Source organism: Gavialis gangeticus, unplaced genomic scaffold, assembly GCF_001723915.1.
Source record: "Gavialis gangeticus isolate Ggan-Ray unplaced genomic scaffold, GavGan_comp1, whole genome shotgun sequence".
Lineage (NCBI taxonomy): Eukaryota > Metazoa > Chordata > Crocodylia > Gavialidae > Gavialis > Gavialis gangeticus.
The window spans coordinates 6,978,818-6,990,951 of record NW_017729027.1 but is presented as its reverse complement, the minus strand read 5'-3'; the positions used below and the strand labels follow the sequence as shown (position 1 = coordinate 6,990,951).

At 42.0% G+C, this 12,134-nt stretch overlaps 1 protein-coding gene across 6 annotated transcripts in view; it reads left to right on the top strand.

The window, feature by feature from the left end:
- The window catches only part of DOPEY1 (dopey family member 1), a 165,817-nt gene that overhangs the window by 141,070 nt on the left and 12,613 nt on the right, over positions 1–12,134 (top strand). For all 6 annotated transcript variants that reach the window (XM_019520432.1, XM_019520429.1, XM_019520430.1 and 3 more), the window contains 3 exons: positions 3,144–3,199; positions 4,029–4,193; positions 9,926–10,055. In XM_019520432.1, coding sequence (XP_019375977.1) covers positions 3,144–3,199; positions 4,029–4,193; positions 9,926–10,055 — 351 coding nt within the window. The remainder of the gene's footprint in view (positions 1–3,143; positions 3,200–4,028; positions 4,194–9,925; positions 10,056–12,134) is intronic.

Here is a 12,134-nt window from a genome sequence, read left to right as displayed (position 1 = left end):
CCCCAACCCCCTTCCCCTCCAATCACTGCCCCGCCTGGCCCCATCCCCTGCCTGCCCCCGAGCCTCCCAATCACTGCCCCACCTGGCCCCAGTATCCCAGCAATTATACCCAAAAAAAAAAAAAAAAGCCCCACCCTCGCCAGCAGTAGCAGCTGCTGTCGTGGTGGAGTAGCAGCAACTGGGGCCTCATGGCAGAGCCCCCTGCACAATATGGGGCCGGGTGATGGCCGCAGAGGCCCCAGCTGTCCGACAGTGTGTGGAGCCACACAGTGTCCTGCTGACCCTAGCTGCACCCGCATAATGGGGCAGTAGGAGTGTGGGTGCCAGGCGGCCAGGGCCAGTCCCTACTGCCCCTTGTTGCCCTGTGCTGCAGAGGGAGGAGCTCTGCTATGTGGCCCCACAGCCGCTGCTACTGCCGGTGAATAAGAGGCTTTTCTTTTTTTTTCTTTTTTTAAGAGGCTGGGGTTGCAAGCAGAGGTGGTGGTAGCCCCTGTTGGACGGGGGAGCCTGTGGCTCCTGTGGGGGGCTGTAACCCTATTGGAGGAAGTCTATGAGCTGTGTAGGGAGGCTGCACCCTGCTGGGGGCAGGGGACCCACCCCTCCTGAGTAGCCCCCTTGCACAGTCCACCCACATCTACCCACACACTCCCCTTTCCCACCCCTTTCCTGCAAACCCCACATCCCCCCAGCATGCACCCTGCATGCCCAGCTGCCAGACAAGAGGAGACCTGCTGGCAGGAGCTGTGGCTGATGGGGAAGCTGTCCCCACATCTTGGTTAGTGAAGGGGTCACAGAGCTCTAACTGCTTTATGGTAAGAAAACCAAAGGCAAAGAGCAAAACATATAGGTATTTAGAATTCATTTTATTATGATAGTAGAGACACAGATAGGCTTCCATATTGCTTTAACACTGTAGATATATCAATAAAATATTGCCCAACTAATTGTTCTCTCTCTCTCTACATATAGTAGCCTTTTATTTTAATTGTGGTGGAACATGGATTTCGGAGTATTTTACAGAGTCACTTTGGGATTTTTCTATCAACGATGTTTCAGTTTTCAAATGGGAATCAATAGAATTCCTGCTAGGGAGGCAAGTGGCAGGACCAAGGAAGAGGAGCCTGCTCAGAGCTGGCACCTTGGACCCAGTTGAAGGTGGCTGACCTCCTGGCCAGCTGGAGCCAGGAAGGCATGCTTTGACAGTTCAAAGCAGGCCACCACACTGGGAACATCTTCCGGGCAATAGCTGCTCTGATGGCCAGGTGGGGGGCACACATGGCAGTAGTGCTGCACAAAGGCCAACCCTGCAGCCACAGCCCGCTGGCAGCTGGCCCAGAGGGGCAGATGCCTCTGCTGGCTGTGTAGTCCTCATCTGGGTCTGGCAGGTACACAGCAGGTCACAGCCAGGCAACAGCCCCCGCTGCCAGACTGCTGCAGTGGGTAAAGGGTGCAGGGAACTCTCAGGGCTGCTTCATCAGTCCAGCTGGCACAAGGGATACAGTCCCCAGGTACCAATTGGCTGGGCCTCAGAAACTGCTGAGCGAGTAGCCTTGAGCTACTTGACAGGGAAGCTTTTTGAAGTGATGGGGACAGCACAGGTGCTGGCCCCGGGTTCTAGCTCCCCCTGGCTGCAAGTTCAGGAGGGGCCAGGCAGGGTTATTTTGGCCCACACCAAAGTGCATGTCTGGGAATGTGCACTGAAGCAAAAAGCCCCGACTCAAATTTGCACCGGTTCTATTTGAGCTGTTGAAAGTGCATGTGCTTGCATGTGTGGATGTGCCCCTAGAGGCTGTCTTTATTTGAGCTGTCTATGGTCTCCTGAAGACTGCACTCCAGCTGACAATTGCCATAGGGACTGGAACTGTATTCTCATGCCTCCTTTCACCTGATTATGTCCTGCCTTCCACTATAGCAGAGGGTGAAGAAGATTGTCCTAAGAACTGGGTCTGCGGGCTTTATATTAGCTGAGGATTTTTTTCTCCTGGGGGAATTGTCAGATGGAGAGCTGCCCCCAGATTATTTTTCTATTGTAGTATTAATTGCAGAATTAATACATTATAGCAGTGGTGCACAAAATACAGCTTGCAGGCTGGTTCCAGCCCACCAACTGATTGGATCTGGCCTGCCTCCCCAACATTCTGCATGGGGCTGAACCCTGTCTGTTTCTCACCAAGGCAGCCCATTCCTGCCCACACCTGCTGGCTCCAGCCCTGGTCCCAGCCATGGCCAGCGTGCATAACTTCCCAGTGGGGCTGCTCCAGGTGCAGCTGCAGCCACCTGGGTAATGCTCAGCTCCCCAGTCTCCAGCAACTCCTCCTCTTCCTGCCCCTGCTGCACTGCTCCAAGTGGGAGGGAAGCTGCACCTGCACCATACCGCCTCAGCAAGCTCTGCTGCATGTGCCCTCTGCCCCTCCCCTTCCTTCTCCCCACCTCTGGCTGGCTTCTGGGACCTAGCGTGCAGGCAGCCCTGCAAACACACGTGCACACCTCCCCACACAATATGCAAAAGTAAGATTTTATTTTGAGCTATTATTCAATTGCCTTTATATACACTACTCAAAAAGCATAAATCAGGACAAAACACATTTTTAAAATAAAATTAAAATATATGATAGTAGACATTTGATTTAGAGTATACAAATTGTTTTTATCTATATTTGTTAAAATAATATCTTTTAAAAGATTTGTGTGTAGCCCTCGACAGCTTGCTGAAACTTAAGTGGACTTCCAGCCAAAATAATTGCCCACCCCTGATTTACAGGGAATCTGGTTCTATAAACTCATTTTTGGTTGTATAAGTTGGTGAGTGATTTCTTCAGCCGGAGAATGGAAATAAAGCTCAAAACTTTAGGCACTTTAAAGCTTGCCTCAGGTCTTGTTTATTATCCTCCAAACATACACAAAATCAGAAAGCAAATCACTAATTCTCTGGAGGCTTTTCCCCTGTTTTAACCAGCCAGCTTTGAAGGGAATTCAGTGTTCTCCTCTGCTTCTGCTAGGTTCCCCTTTTTATGTACTTTCCCTAAGAAGCTGTGTTCCAGGCCTAAACCCAGTTACTTCTTGCTTTTAAAAGCTGCAGAACCTTTAACTTGTTACTGTCCCTTTAAAAAGGATTTTTTTAAAGTGTACCCTTTGACCTTCAGGTACAAGTGTTTTTACTGATGGAACAAGAACTCACTGCTGATGAAGATATTTCAAGGTAAAATTAAATTAACTTCTAGGTATTCATTCACTTTTATATGTCATCTTCTGAAATGCTAATAAGCAATAGAATCAATATTTAGAAAGTTATTCGTGTTCAAAAGAAAAAGAACAAATGAAGACTATGTAATTCAAACTGCAGTAACAGGACATTGTTTGACTCTCTCGATTTAAAAAAAACAAACACCATCACCAGTTATTGAATCTTGCAACTCCTTCTCACATGTGTAATTTTAACTCCTATAAATAGTCCCATATTAGTCAGTGGGGCTACTCTAATGATTTACCAAGATAGGTCCTTGTAATATAGCTTGTGTTTCAAAGGGTGTGCACGCTAGAAAATATAAAGGAAATATTTGTTTTGATGAAATACTTAAAAGGCATAAAGAATTTAAAATCTCTTTACTTTTTTCAGTTTTGTTGTCTACTCATCATCCCCACACTTTCTGAATAGAATATGGTCTAGTTTCTACAGTTAGAACCTTAAAGGCAGATTTTCAAAGGCACAAGGGAAATTACGTTCCAACTCCTGCTTATTTTTTTCTTTCCTCCTTTCTGTACTTTTGAAAATCTCTCCTGAAAGTAAAATCCTTACAACTGGCAAGTTAACAAATGCCAGCTTATCTTGGATGATTGGCAGGAATCTGATACATTTAAGAATAGTCTATAACAGAGACTATGCTACTTTGTGATTTGTGGAGTTGCAGTTAAATTAGCAAGTTAGATGTGCACATTTGTAAAACAAAATGCTAAAAGAGAACATTCCCATCATGGTTGAAGGTCATTATAACTAACCTGTGCAGCTATTCATTATAATTTAATTTTAGAACTTCAGGCCCATCTGTTGCTGGTCTAGAGACGACATACACAGGAGGCAATGGCTTTTCCACATCATACAATAGTCAACGGTGGTTAAATCTTTACTTGTCCGCTTGTAAATTTCTGGATTTGGCCCTTGCATTACCATCTGAAAACCTTCCACAGTTCCAGATGTAAGTAAAAGGAGATTAATTATTTTACATTTTTCAAATTTTAACTATTGCCTTGTAAAATTCTAAGATGTAAAAACTTTGTTTAATTTCTTTTCATATAGTCTTCCTGTCTCTAGTTCAGAGTAGCTGATTGCCGCCTTTTTGCCTAGAGACTTTGTCAGTAGCAAGGGTATACCATCAGGAAGGCTTAGATCAGGGCTGTCCAACTTCCGAGCCAGGAGCCACATACCCTGCAGGCTGCACCAGTGAGGACTGCAAATCCCATGGGCCTCTTGAGAGCAAGCCATAGGCCATGTGGCTGTCCCTGCTACTGTACTGCATGCCACGTGGCCCCCTGTCATGTCATTGCAGTGCACGCCCGTGTAGCTCCCCAACACACACAGACTGCTGCATCACACATCCACATAGGCACATACAAACCTCCACTGTTGCTGCACCATGTGTCCACACAGTCCCAGACTTGCTCTCTGCATTGTGCGTGATACCGCCTTGCTCCCTAGAGCAGCTGGAGCAACAGGGGGTGCAGTAGCCAGGAACTTAACTCCTTTAAGGCTACATGTGGCCTGCAGTCCCTGTCACACAGCCCTGGTTTAGATTACCATTCTGTCCTAAATCCCTATATTTTCAGTCTCTCAGAAGTCAAAGATTTCATTTTGTCTGGAATTCTGATGCTTTATCTTGGTCAAAAGGTAAATCGTAAGGGAAATTTAAAGATATGAAGTATATAGCATTCTGAGTTCCTCTTAAAAACTAATAGCCTGTATGGCAGTTGAGGGTTAACAGAGAAGACTGGAGCTCTGCTCTACCCTGTCTGCTCTCAACATTGATGGAATTCTCAACTTGCCAGCCAGGGGATGAGTCTGTCCCTCATGCTACATTGGTAGCCCAAAGGGATGGAACTGAGATAGGACTCAGGCCTGGTGTATTTTTCCAATCTTATTATAATGTTATGTGTGTATTTAGGGCCATATTTATCCCCTGTTTAATTCCATTCACTTGGATAGAGTTAAAATGGGGTATAATTTGATCTGTAGTGCTTTAATGCCTTCCAATGAAGGTACTAATACAGTAATTCTTATAGAGGACACTGCCTGTTGAACAAGACTACCAAGAATCTTTAGCAGAAATGTGTGTGTATCTATTTGGAACAAGGGTGGAATCCTTAAAACATTTCTGGTTTTGCCCAACTAAACCATATACGGTACACCACTACATCAGGGGAATACATCAAGGGCTTGGCAAACAAATGTTCACCAGGACACCCTTGCGGAAAACCAGGAGTAATGGCCACACACTCCTGGAAGACTGTTTCAGGCTTAACACTAGGAAAAACTTTTTCAATTAGGGTGTCCAGACTGTGCAATAAACTCCCTCCAGAGGTGGTGCAATCACCTACCCTGGAGATCTTCAATAAGAGATTGGACAGTCACCTGACCCCAGGTGTCTTTCCTGCCTAGTGCAGGGGGGCTGGACCCAATGATCTTGCAAGGTCCCTTCCAGCCCCTTACAATCTATTAATCTATGCATAATCTATAATCTATGAATCTACACCTTTTAAAGGTAAACTGAAATGTTGTATTCACATAGAATTCTGAAATTACAGATAGAATGCATATGGATCCTTCAAATTAAAAATATATTTAAAAAGTAAACAGAGATTATTTTATCATCTCTAAACCAAAAACTAGGTTTTCCTCTTTTTCCTAAAGTATCTGAAGGCATTTCAAGTGGTCTGATTAGAGTACGACTTGTATGCTTCCTTGAAGTGTTTGAAATAGCTACAGCTTTTGTAAGTGAAACAGTGAGCTCAGAACTCATAATTCTATAGATAATCAAAATAAGCAGTTTGGTCAAGTACTTATTTTTAAATTACTTATTTGTAATAATTTTCAATTGTCCAAAATATATGCCTGCTTGCCTCAGCAAGACTACTACAAACGCAGCATTTGATCAGAAGACCTAACAATCTCACTTGAACATCACCTGAATGGATCCTGTGGAGGAAGTTGCAACATACTGATGTCTGCTGGTTAAGGACTACTAACCTCCTCTTGACTCCTGTTATTCATGGGTGCAAAATTGTTTCCTTATCCCTCCTTAGCCTCTCCAGTAATGGGAGCTAGAAAATATGGAGCCCCAAAAGAGCTACATTTTCCAACCCAATCACCTTTGGATAAATCAACTGCCAGTGACTAATTGCCACTGCCCTTAGACAACTTCTGCAGAATTCAGTTAACTTCACCCCTCTCTACCTTTTTTTAGGACATTGAGGGTGAGGAAGGGGCTACATGTCACTCTAGGTTTAGGTCCATCAAGTTTCATAAGCCTGGGGTGATGATTTAAAAGTTTGATTAGAATTTTGGATCTACCCTAAATTATGTGTAGGTTTAGGTTTCCAACAAAATTGGTAGTAGAGTCCTACTATTCATTGTTGTTGTTATGGCTTTATTAAACAAGTCCTTTCTAGTAAGATATTTCTCTTTATTCATTACTGTATGTTCCTCGAAACAACATCTTCTGCATAACGGATCAAACCATTAATTTGACTTTCCTGGTTTCCTGAACAGTTTTACCTGATTCTTCAGAGTGGGCAGCTTCATCTTCTACTGTAGTGCATAGTGCACCTAGCCAGTTCTTACAATGTTATGTGATAGTCAGGGGGACATTTTTTCATGCTTTAAAGACAGCTGTGGAAGGAGCACTTTTAAGAGTTCTTGAACTGAGATACTAACATCAAAGACAATGCCATCAAAGCCATTCCATAACATCCCGTTAAGTTCCACATTGCAGATCCACCAACTTATCAAGAAGCCTTGAAAATCATTAAGTAGATGAAAAAACAACAAAGCACATGGTTCTAGCTGAAATTTATAAGCAAAGTGGAAAGAAGGTTTCACCAGCTGCAAATGGTTATTCTGAAAATCTGGAAACACAAAACAGGTTCCCAGTGACCTATGAGATGCCAAAATCATTACCATATTAAAGAAAGGAGATAAAATGGATTGCAACAGTTATTTTTATATTGCCTTCCTGTCTATTGCTGGGAAGATCCACACTCACATTCTCAATAGATTCACATTCCTGGCTGAGGAGATTCTATTCGACTCCCAGTGTAGTTTCAAACTGCTCAGAGATACAGTTGATCTGATTTTTGCTGCTAGACAGTCTCAGAAGTGCCACAAGCAACCCCAAGATTTTTGCATGGCCTTTCTTGACCTAAGACCTTTGCTTCAATCAACAATTTTCTCTATGGAAAAACCTGATGAGATTCAGGTGCTATTAAGCAATGGCTCAGAAATAGCCCCCTTCACTATTAGAACTAGAGACGAGCAAAGACGTGATTGTACCACCACTCTTTTCTTTCTATATTGCAGCTATTCCACATCTTATTGGTGAGAGACTTGTTCAGGGTCAGAATTCAGTATCACATGGATGGATGGCAATGTTTTTAACATCAATTAGTACACTCCAAATCAAAGATAACTAATACCGTCATTACTTCAACACACTGATGATTATGGTGTGTGTGCTCACCGAACTGAACAGCTCCAGGTTGCCCTTGATTGCTTTTGTGAAGCACATGAAATGCTTGGACTATCTGTCAACTTCACAAAAACCAAGGTGCTTTACCAACTCAGCCCAATCCAATCCACAGATCCTCCACATATTATAGTTAGAGGACAATCCTTGGAGAGCATTAAGCATTACTCCTTTCCTAAAAAAGTAAATATAGATAACAATATTCAACATTGGATAAAGTCTGCCAGTGCTGCTTCTGGACATTTCCGAAATTGTGTCTTTGATCATGACCTCACAACTCAAACTAAGCTTCTTGTCTATCAGGCCATTGTCATTCTTATCCTGCTGTATGGGTGTGAGACCTGGACAATGTATTGGAAACATCTGAAAGCTTTGGAATGTTACCATCAGCAATGCCTTTTAAAAAACCTCTATAACAATTGGAAGGACAGAAGAACAAATGCTAGTGTTCTGGCTCAAGCAAACTACCATCACTGAAGCAGTGTTTATACGACACCAGCTCCATTGGACAAAACACGTTATTAAGATGCCTGGTAACTGGCTCCCAAAGCAGGTCCTCTACTCCCAATTTATTGATGGCCATTGCTCTGGAGGTGGGCAAAAGAAAAATTCAAAAACATACTGAACGCCAGTGTGAAGAAATGCATCATTAACACTGGTACTTTGGGAGACTCAATCACCAAATTGCCCCCAGTGCTGTTGTGATACTTGACAAGGCATTGATCAATTCGAGCAAATTCACCTCAATATGGAGGTGGGTAGGCAAGAGAGACATGTGACATGCAATTACCAGGACTCACTCCTTCCTTCCAGAACTAGTTGCTAGTTAAACATACACATCTGGGATTGACCTTCTCAGTCATCCCTGGATTCACTGATGACTCCCCTATTATTGGAAGATCATCCTCCTCATATTGAAGGAGGAGGGCAGTGGCCAGGGATAGACAGGGAAATTTGGTTAATAGCTAGGCACATGTAGTATGTCATGGTTTTGCCTTTCATAAGAATTTCTACAGGCCAAGGAAGATATAGTAGTAATTTGCAAATATAAAAAGCTACCTCTAGCATTTTGTTACATACCTCAAAATCACTCTAAATTTTCTTTGCTACAGTAGTAATGAAGGTACCAGGTTTTTTAAAATCTGCCTTTACTTTTTCCTCTTTTTTGGGTAGCCTGAATAAGTCATACAAATGTTTAGTGAAGAAACTTTAGAGTGGCAAAGAAAACTTGTGTTTCTGTTCAGTGTTGTTACAGTCTCTTTGCTTGTCCTGAACAGTGGTGGATCAAGGGGGATGCAGTGGTGCAGTTGCATCCCTGCCCTTTGATTCCTGCTCAACCTAAACTTGACTGCTTGGGAGGGGCAGCAGCATTTCTATTCAGGCAGTGCTGCAGGGGTCAACTGATTTAATGGTTCGTTATAACATACCTGACTTCTGTGTATCTCAGGTGCTAATGACCTCTCTTCTTTTAATGGTCTTGATGTTCCATTAATGAAGTTATGGTTGTTTCTGCAGTTTTTGTATCTATAGCCATCCCTGTTAATATCACTTCTTTTTCACAGCCCTGAAGACTGTTTTTAGTCCTAGCTAAAAACCTTAACTCAGGTGTACTAACATTGACTCAAGTGTACAAATGATTGATAGTTGTGTTGGATGCACTGTCAAGATGCTCAAGCAGGGTAAATCTTGTTTTATGAATCTAAATAAGAAATGTATATTTAACTATAATGGCTACAGAGCTAATAAACAGTATCTTCTAAATATTTGTTTTTGCTTAATTTGTTGTGTTTTTTACTTAATATGTAATGTAGAAAATTAGTTCACGCTCCAATAAAGTTATATTCATTTTTGTTTTGACCTTATACTGAATAATAGAGCCCTAGGCCCCTCACGTATTAGTAAAGCTTCTAGTTTCTTTTTACCTGGATAAAAATGTGTTGTGTTTATATGCCATATTGCACCACACCATCTGCACCCCGCGTCCCTTCCACAACTTCTCAAAATCCTAAATCTGCCCAACGTCCTGAATATAGTTTTTCCTCCTCTGTTGGAAGAATCCATTTTTTTTTCATTTACAAAAATATTAGATGTGCTATGATTTCATAGATTCCCTAGTTTTATAGTAATGATATTGGGATAGAGTCAGCTTTGAAAAGCTATGAACAACTTCTAACTATGTCACCTCTTGATAGGTATCGCTGGGCTTTTATTCCAGAAGCATCAGATGATTCAGGTTTGGAGGTGCGAAGACAGGGAACACATCAAAGGGAATTTAAACCATATGTGGTACGACTAGCAAAACTGCTGCGGAAGAAAGCAAAGGTATGTAATTTTCCCCATTTTTCATTATGTTGTAAAGTTACATGTGCAGTGAATAGCACTTTTCAATGGAGAATCAAAAGGATGCTAGATCCTCATATAGAAGTGAGTCTCAGATCAGTATAATGTAAAATAAATGTACTTTGTTTATTGGCTATGGGGTATATAACTATACTGTTGTCATTTACAATACTTTCCAAATTCTAAATATATTTCATATAAAAAAATCTCTACATAGATGATAACATGATATATATACATTAAAGAAGAAAGGTGTCTTTTCCCTCTTACAAATATTTAGAAGACAAAAAGTTAAGTGATTGTGTATTAGCAAATATAAAAAATTATTTCACAGCAGAGATGAGTAGGATGAACATATTAACCACTGGTACTTGGACTACTAAAGCTGGATTATAGAGTGGGCAAGGAACAGGCTCAGAACAGCAGTTCTGAAAAGCAAGAGTTGAGGAAATGAGCAAGATGGCTGAATGTTTGTTCTGATACTGTGTGGAGTGGGAGTAGAGCTGAGAAAGGGAGGAATTCTCATAGATGGAGGAAGGCAGGTACTACCAGTAAAAGGGGAAAATTTGGTAGGGATTTTTTTCATCTCCTAGGGGTTGCACTAAGGCCCTTCCAGTGAGTTTCTTTCAGCTAACATTTATCCAATGCAAGCAACAATAAATGCTAGAGAACTGCACATGTAGTTAAATCTGGAATAGGGAATGAAGGACTGAACAAAGTACCAGCCAGCTTTTTCCACAGCTGCCAAAACCCTACCTTTATTTTAAGAAGCTCCCCTTACTGCCACGGAATGGGAAGAAGTCAGCAGGCATGTCTACATGTGTTTTACTGCACAGTAAGGCATCACTGTCTATACATGCACGGTAATTGGGCAGTGTAGACTAATTTACAGTGTCATCAGATAGTGCGATCAGACACTGGTACTATCCGATGGTGGAGTTAAATTCCTGTGCTTAAATGCATGTGTAGATGGTGACATCAGGATTAGTTTACTGTTGCTCAAACTGCACCAGAGTTTATTCAGTTGTATTAATTGCATGTGTAGACATGCCCAGCCAGTATTTTCTAGTACTGGGGCTTGAACTGAGGGGAGCAGTAGAGGCTCAGGTGGAACAGTGGCTGGGCAGGGCAAGGAAAGAAGGGACACAAGGTACTTAAAACCTGCACAGGTAAACCAACTTTGAGATTGTTCTGGGTCTTCATTTGAATATTGTTGGTGACGGTGTCTTCTGACTTATTGTACTTAACCACCCTATGAAAAAAAGTTTCCACTGAGTTATCTCTTTTGGAGTAGAAAATATCATGAATATAGTTATCTGCTATGTGAAAATGTTCAAGGGTGACATGTCGATATATACCTACTGTTGAAACAAGCACAAGTACAGAAATTTTGCACAGTATATTTGGAGCCTGTCCAGATTGTTGTTTGTCTTTCAGAAGCCAGGAGTAAGGACCCTATGTGCTCTTTTTCCAACCATGCAAAAGAGTTAATGGGTGTGCTGATAAAATGCTATTCAGGAATAGTGTACATTATTATTTGAGTTGTTAAATGCTGCACATTCCTCACTTGGAGTTTAAAGATACAGTATTTTACATCACTCGTGTGTTCTACGCATTCCAAAATAGACTGTTCATGTACTTTTAACAATATTTTCTGCTGGTAAAAACATACATGAAGATGGACATTTGTTAAACTTGTAGCTTCTATAGTGTGCTTCAAGAGCTTGCAAAGCTTCCAGAAATATCTGGAACCCTCTAGTCAAGGCAGCAACTAATACTAGCTCTCAGTTCATTATGCCTTTGTGGTTGCAATGGAAGAACACTAATGAAGACAGCCCTGTGTTTCTTATGAAGAAGAAAATTTAGCAGCAGGAAGCCTTGTTTGATCTTAGCTTTGTTTCAATTTGATCGATAGTCAGATTTCAGCATTTCTGTCAGCTGTAGGAAATAAATTCTGCACTGTGACAATAAACAAATAAAATGGAAATACTTTCTATATTAGCCTCCTCCAACCACTGCTAATTCCATAGTCAGCCCCCCCCCCCCCCCCCCCCCCCCCCC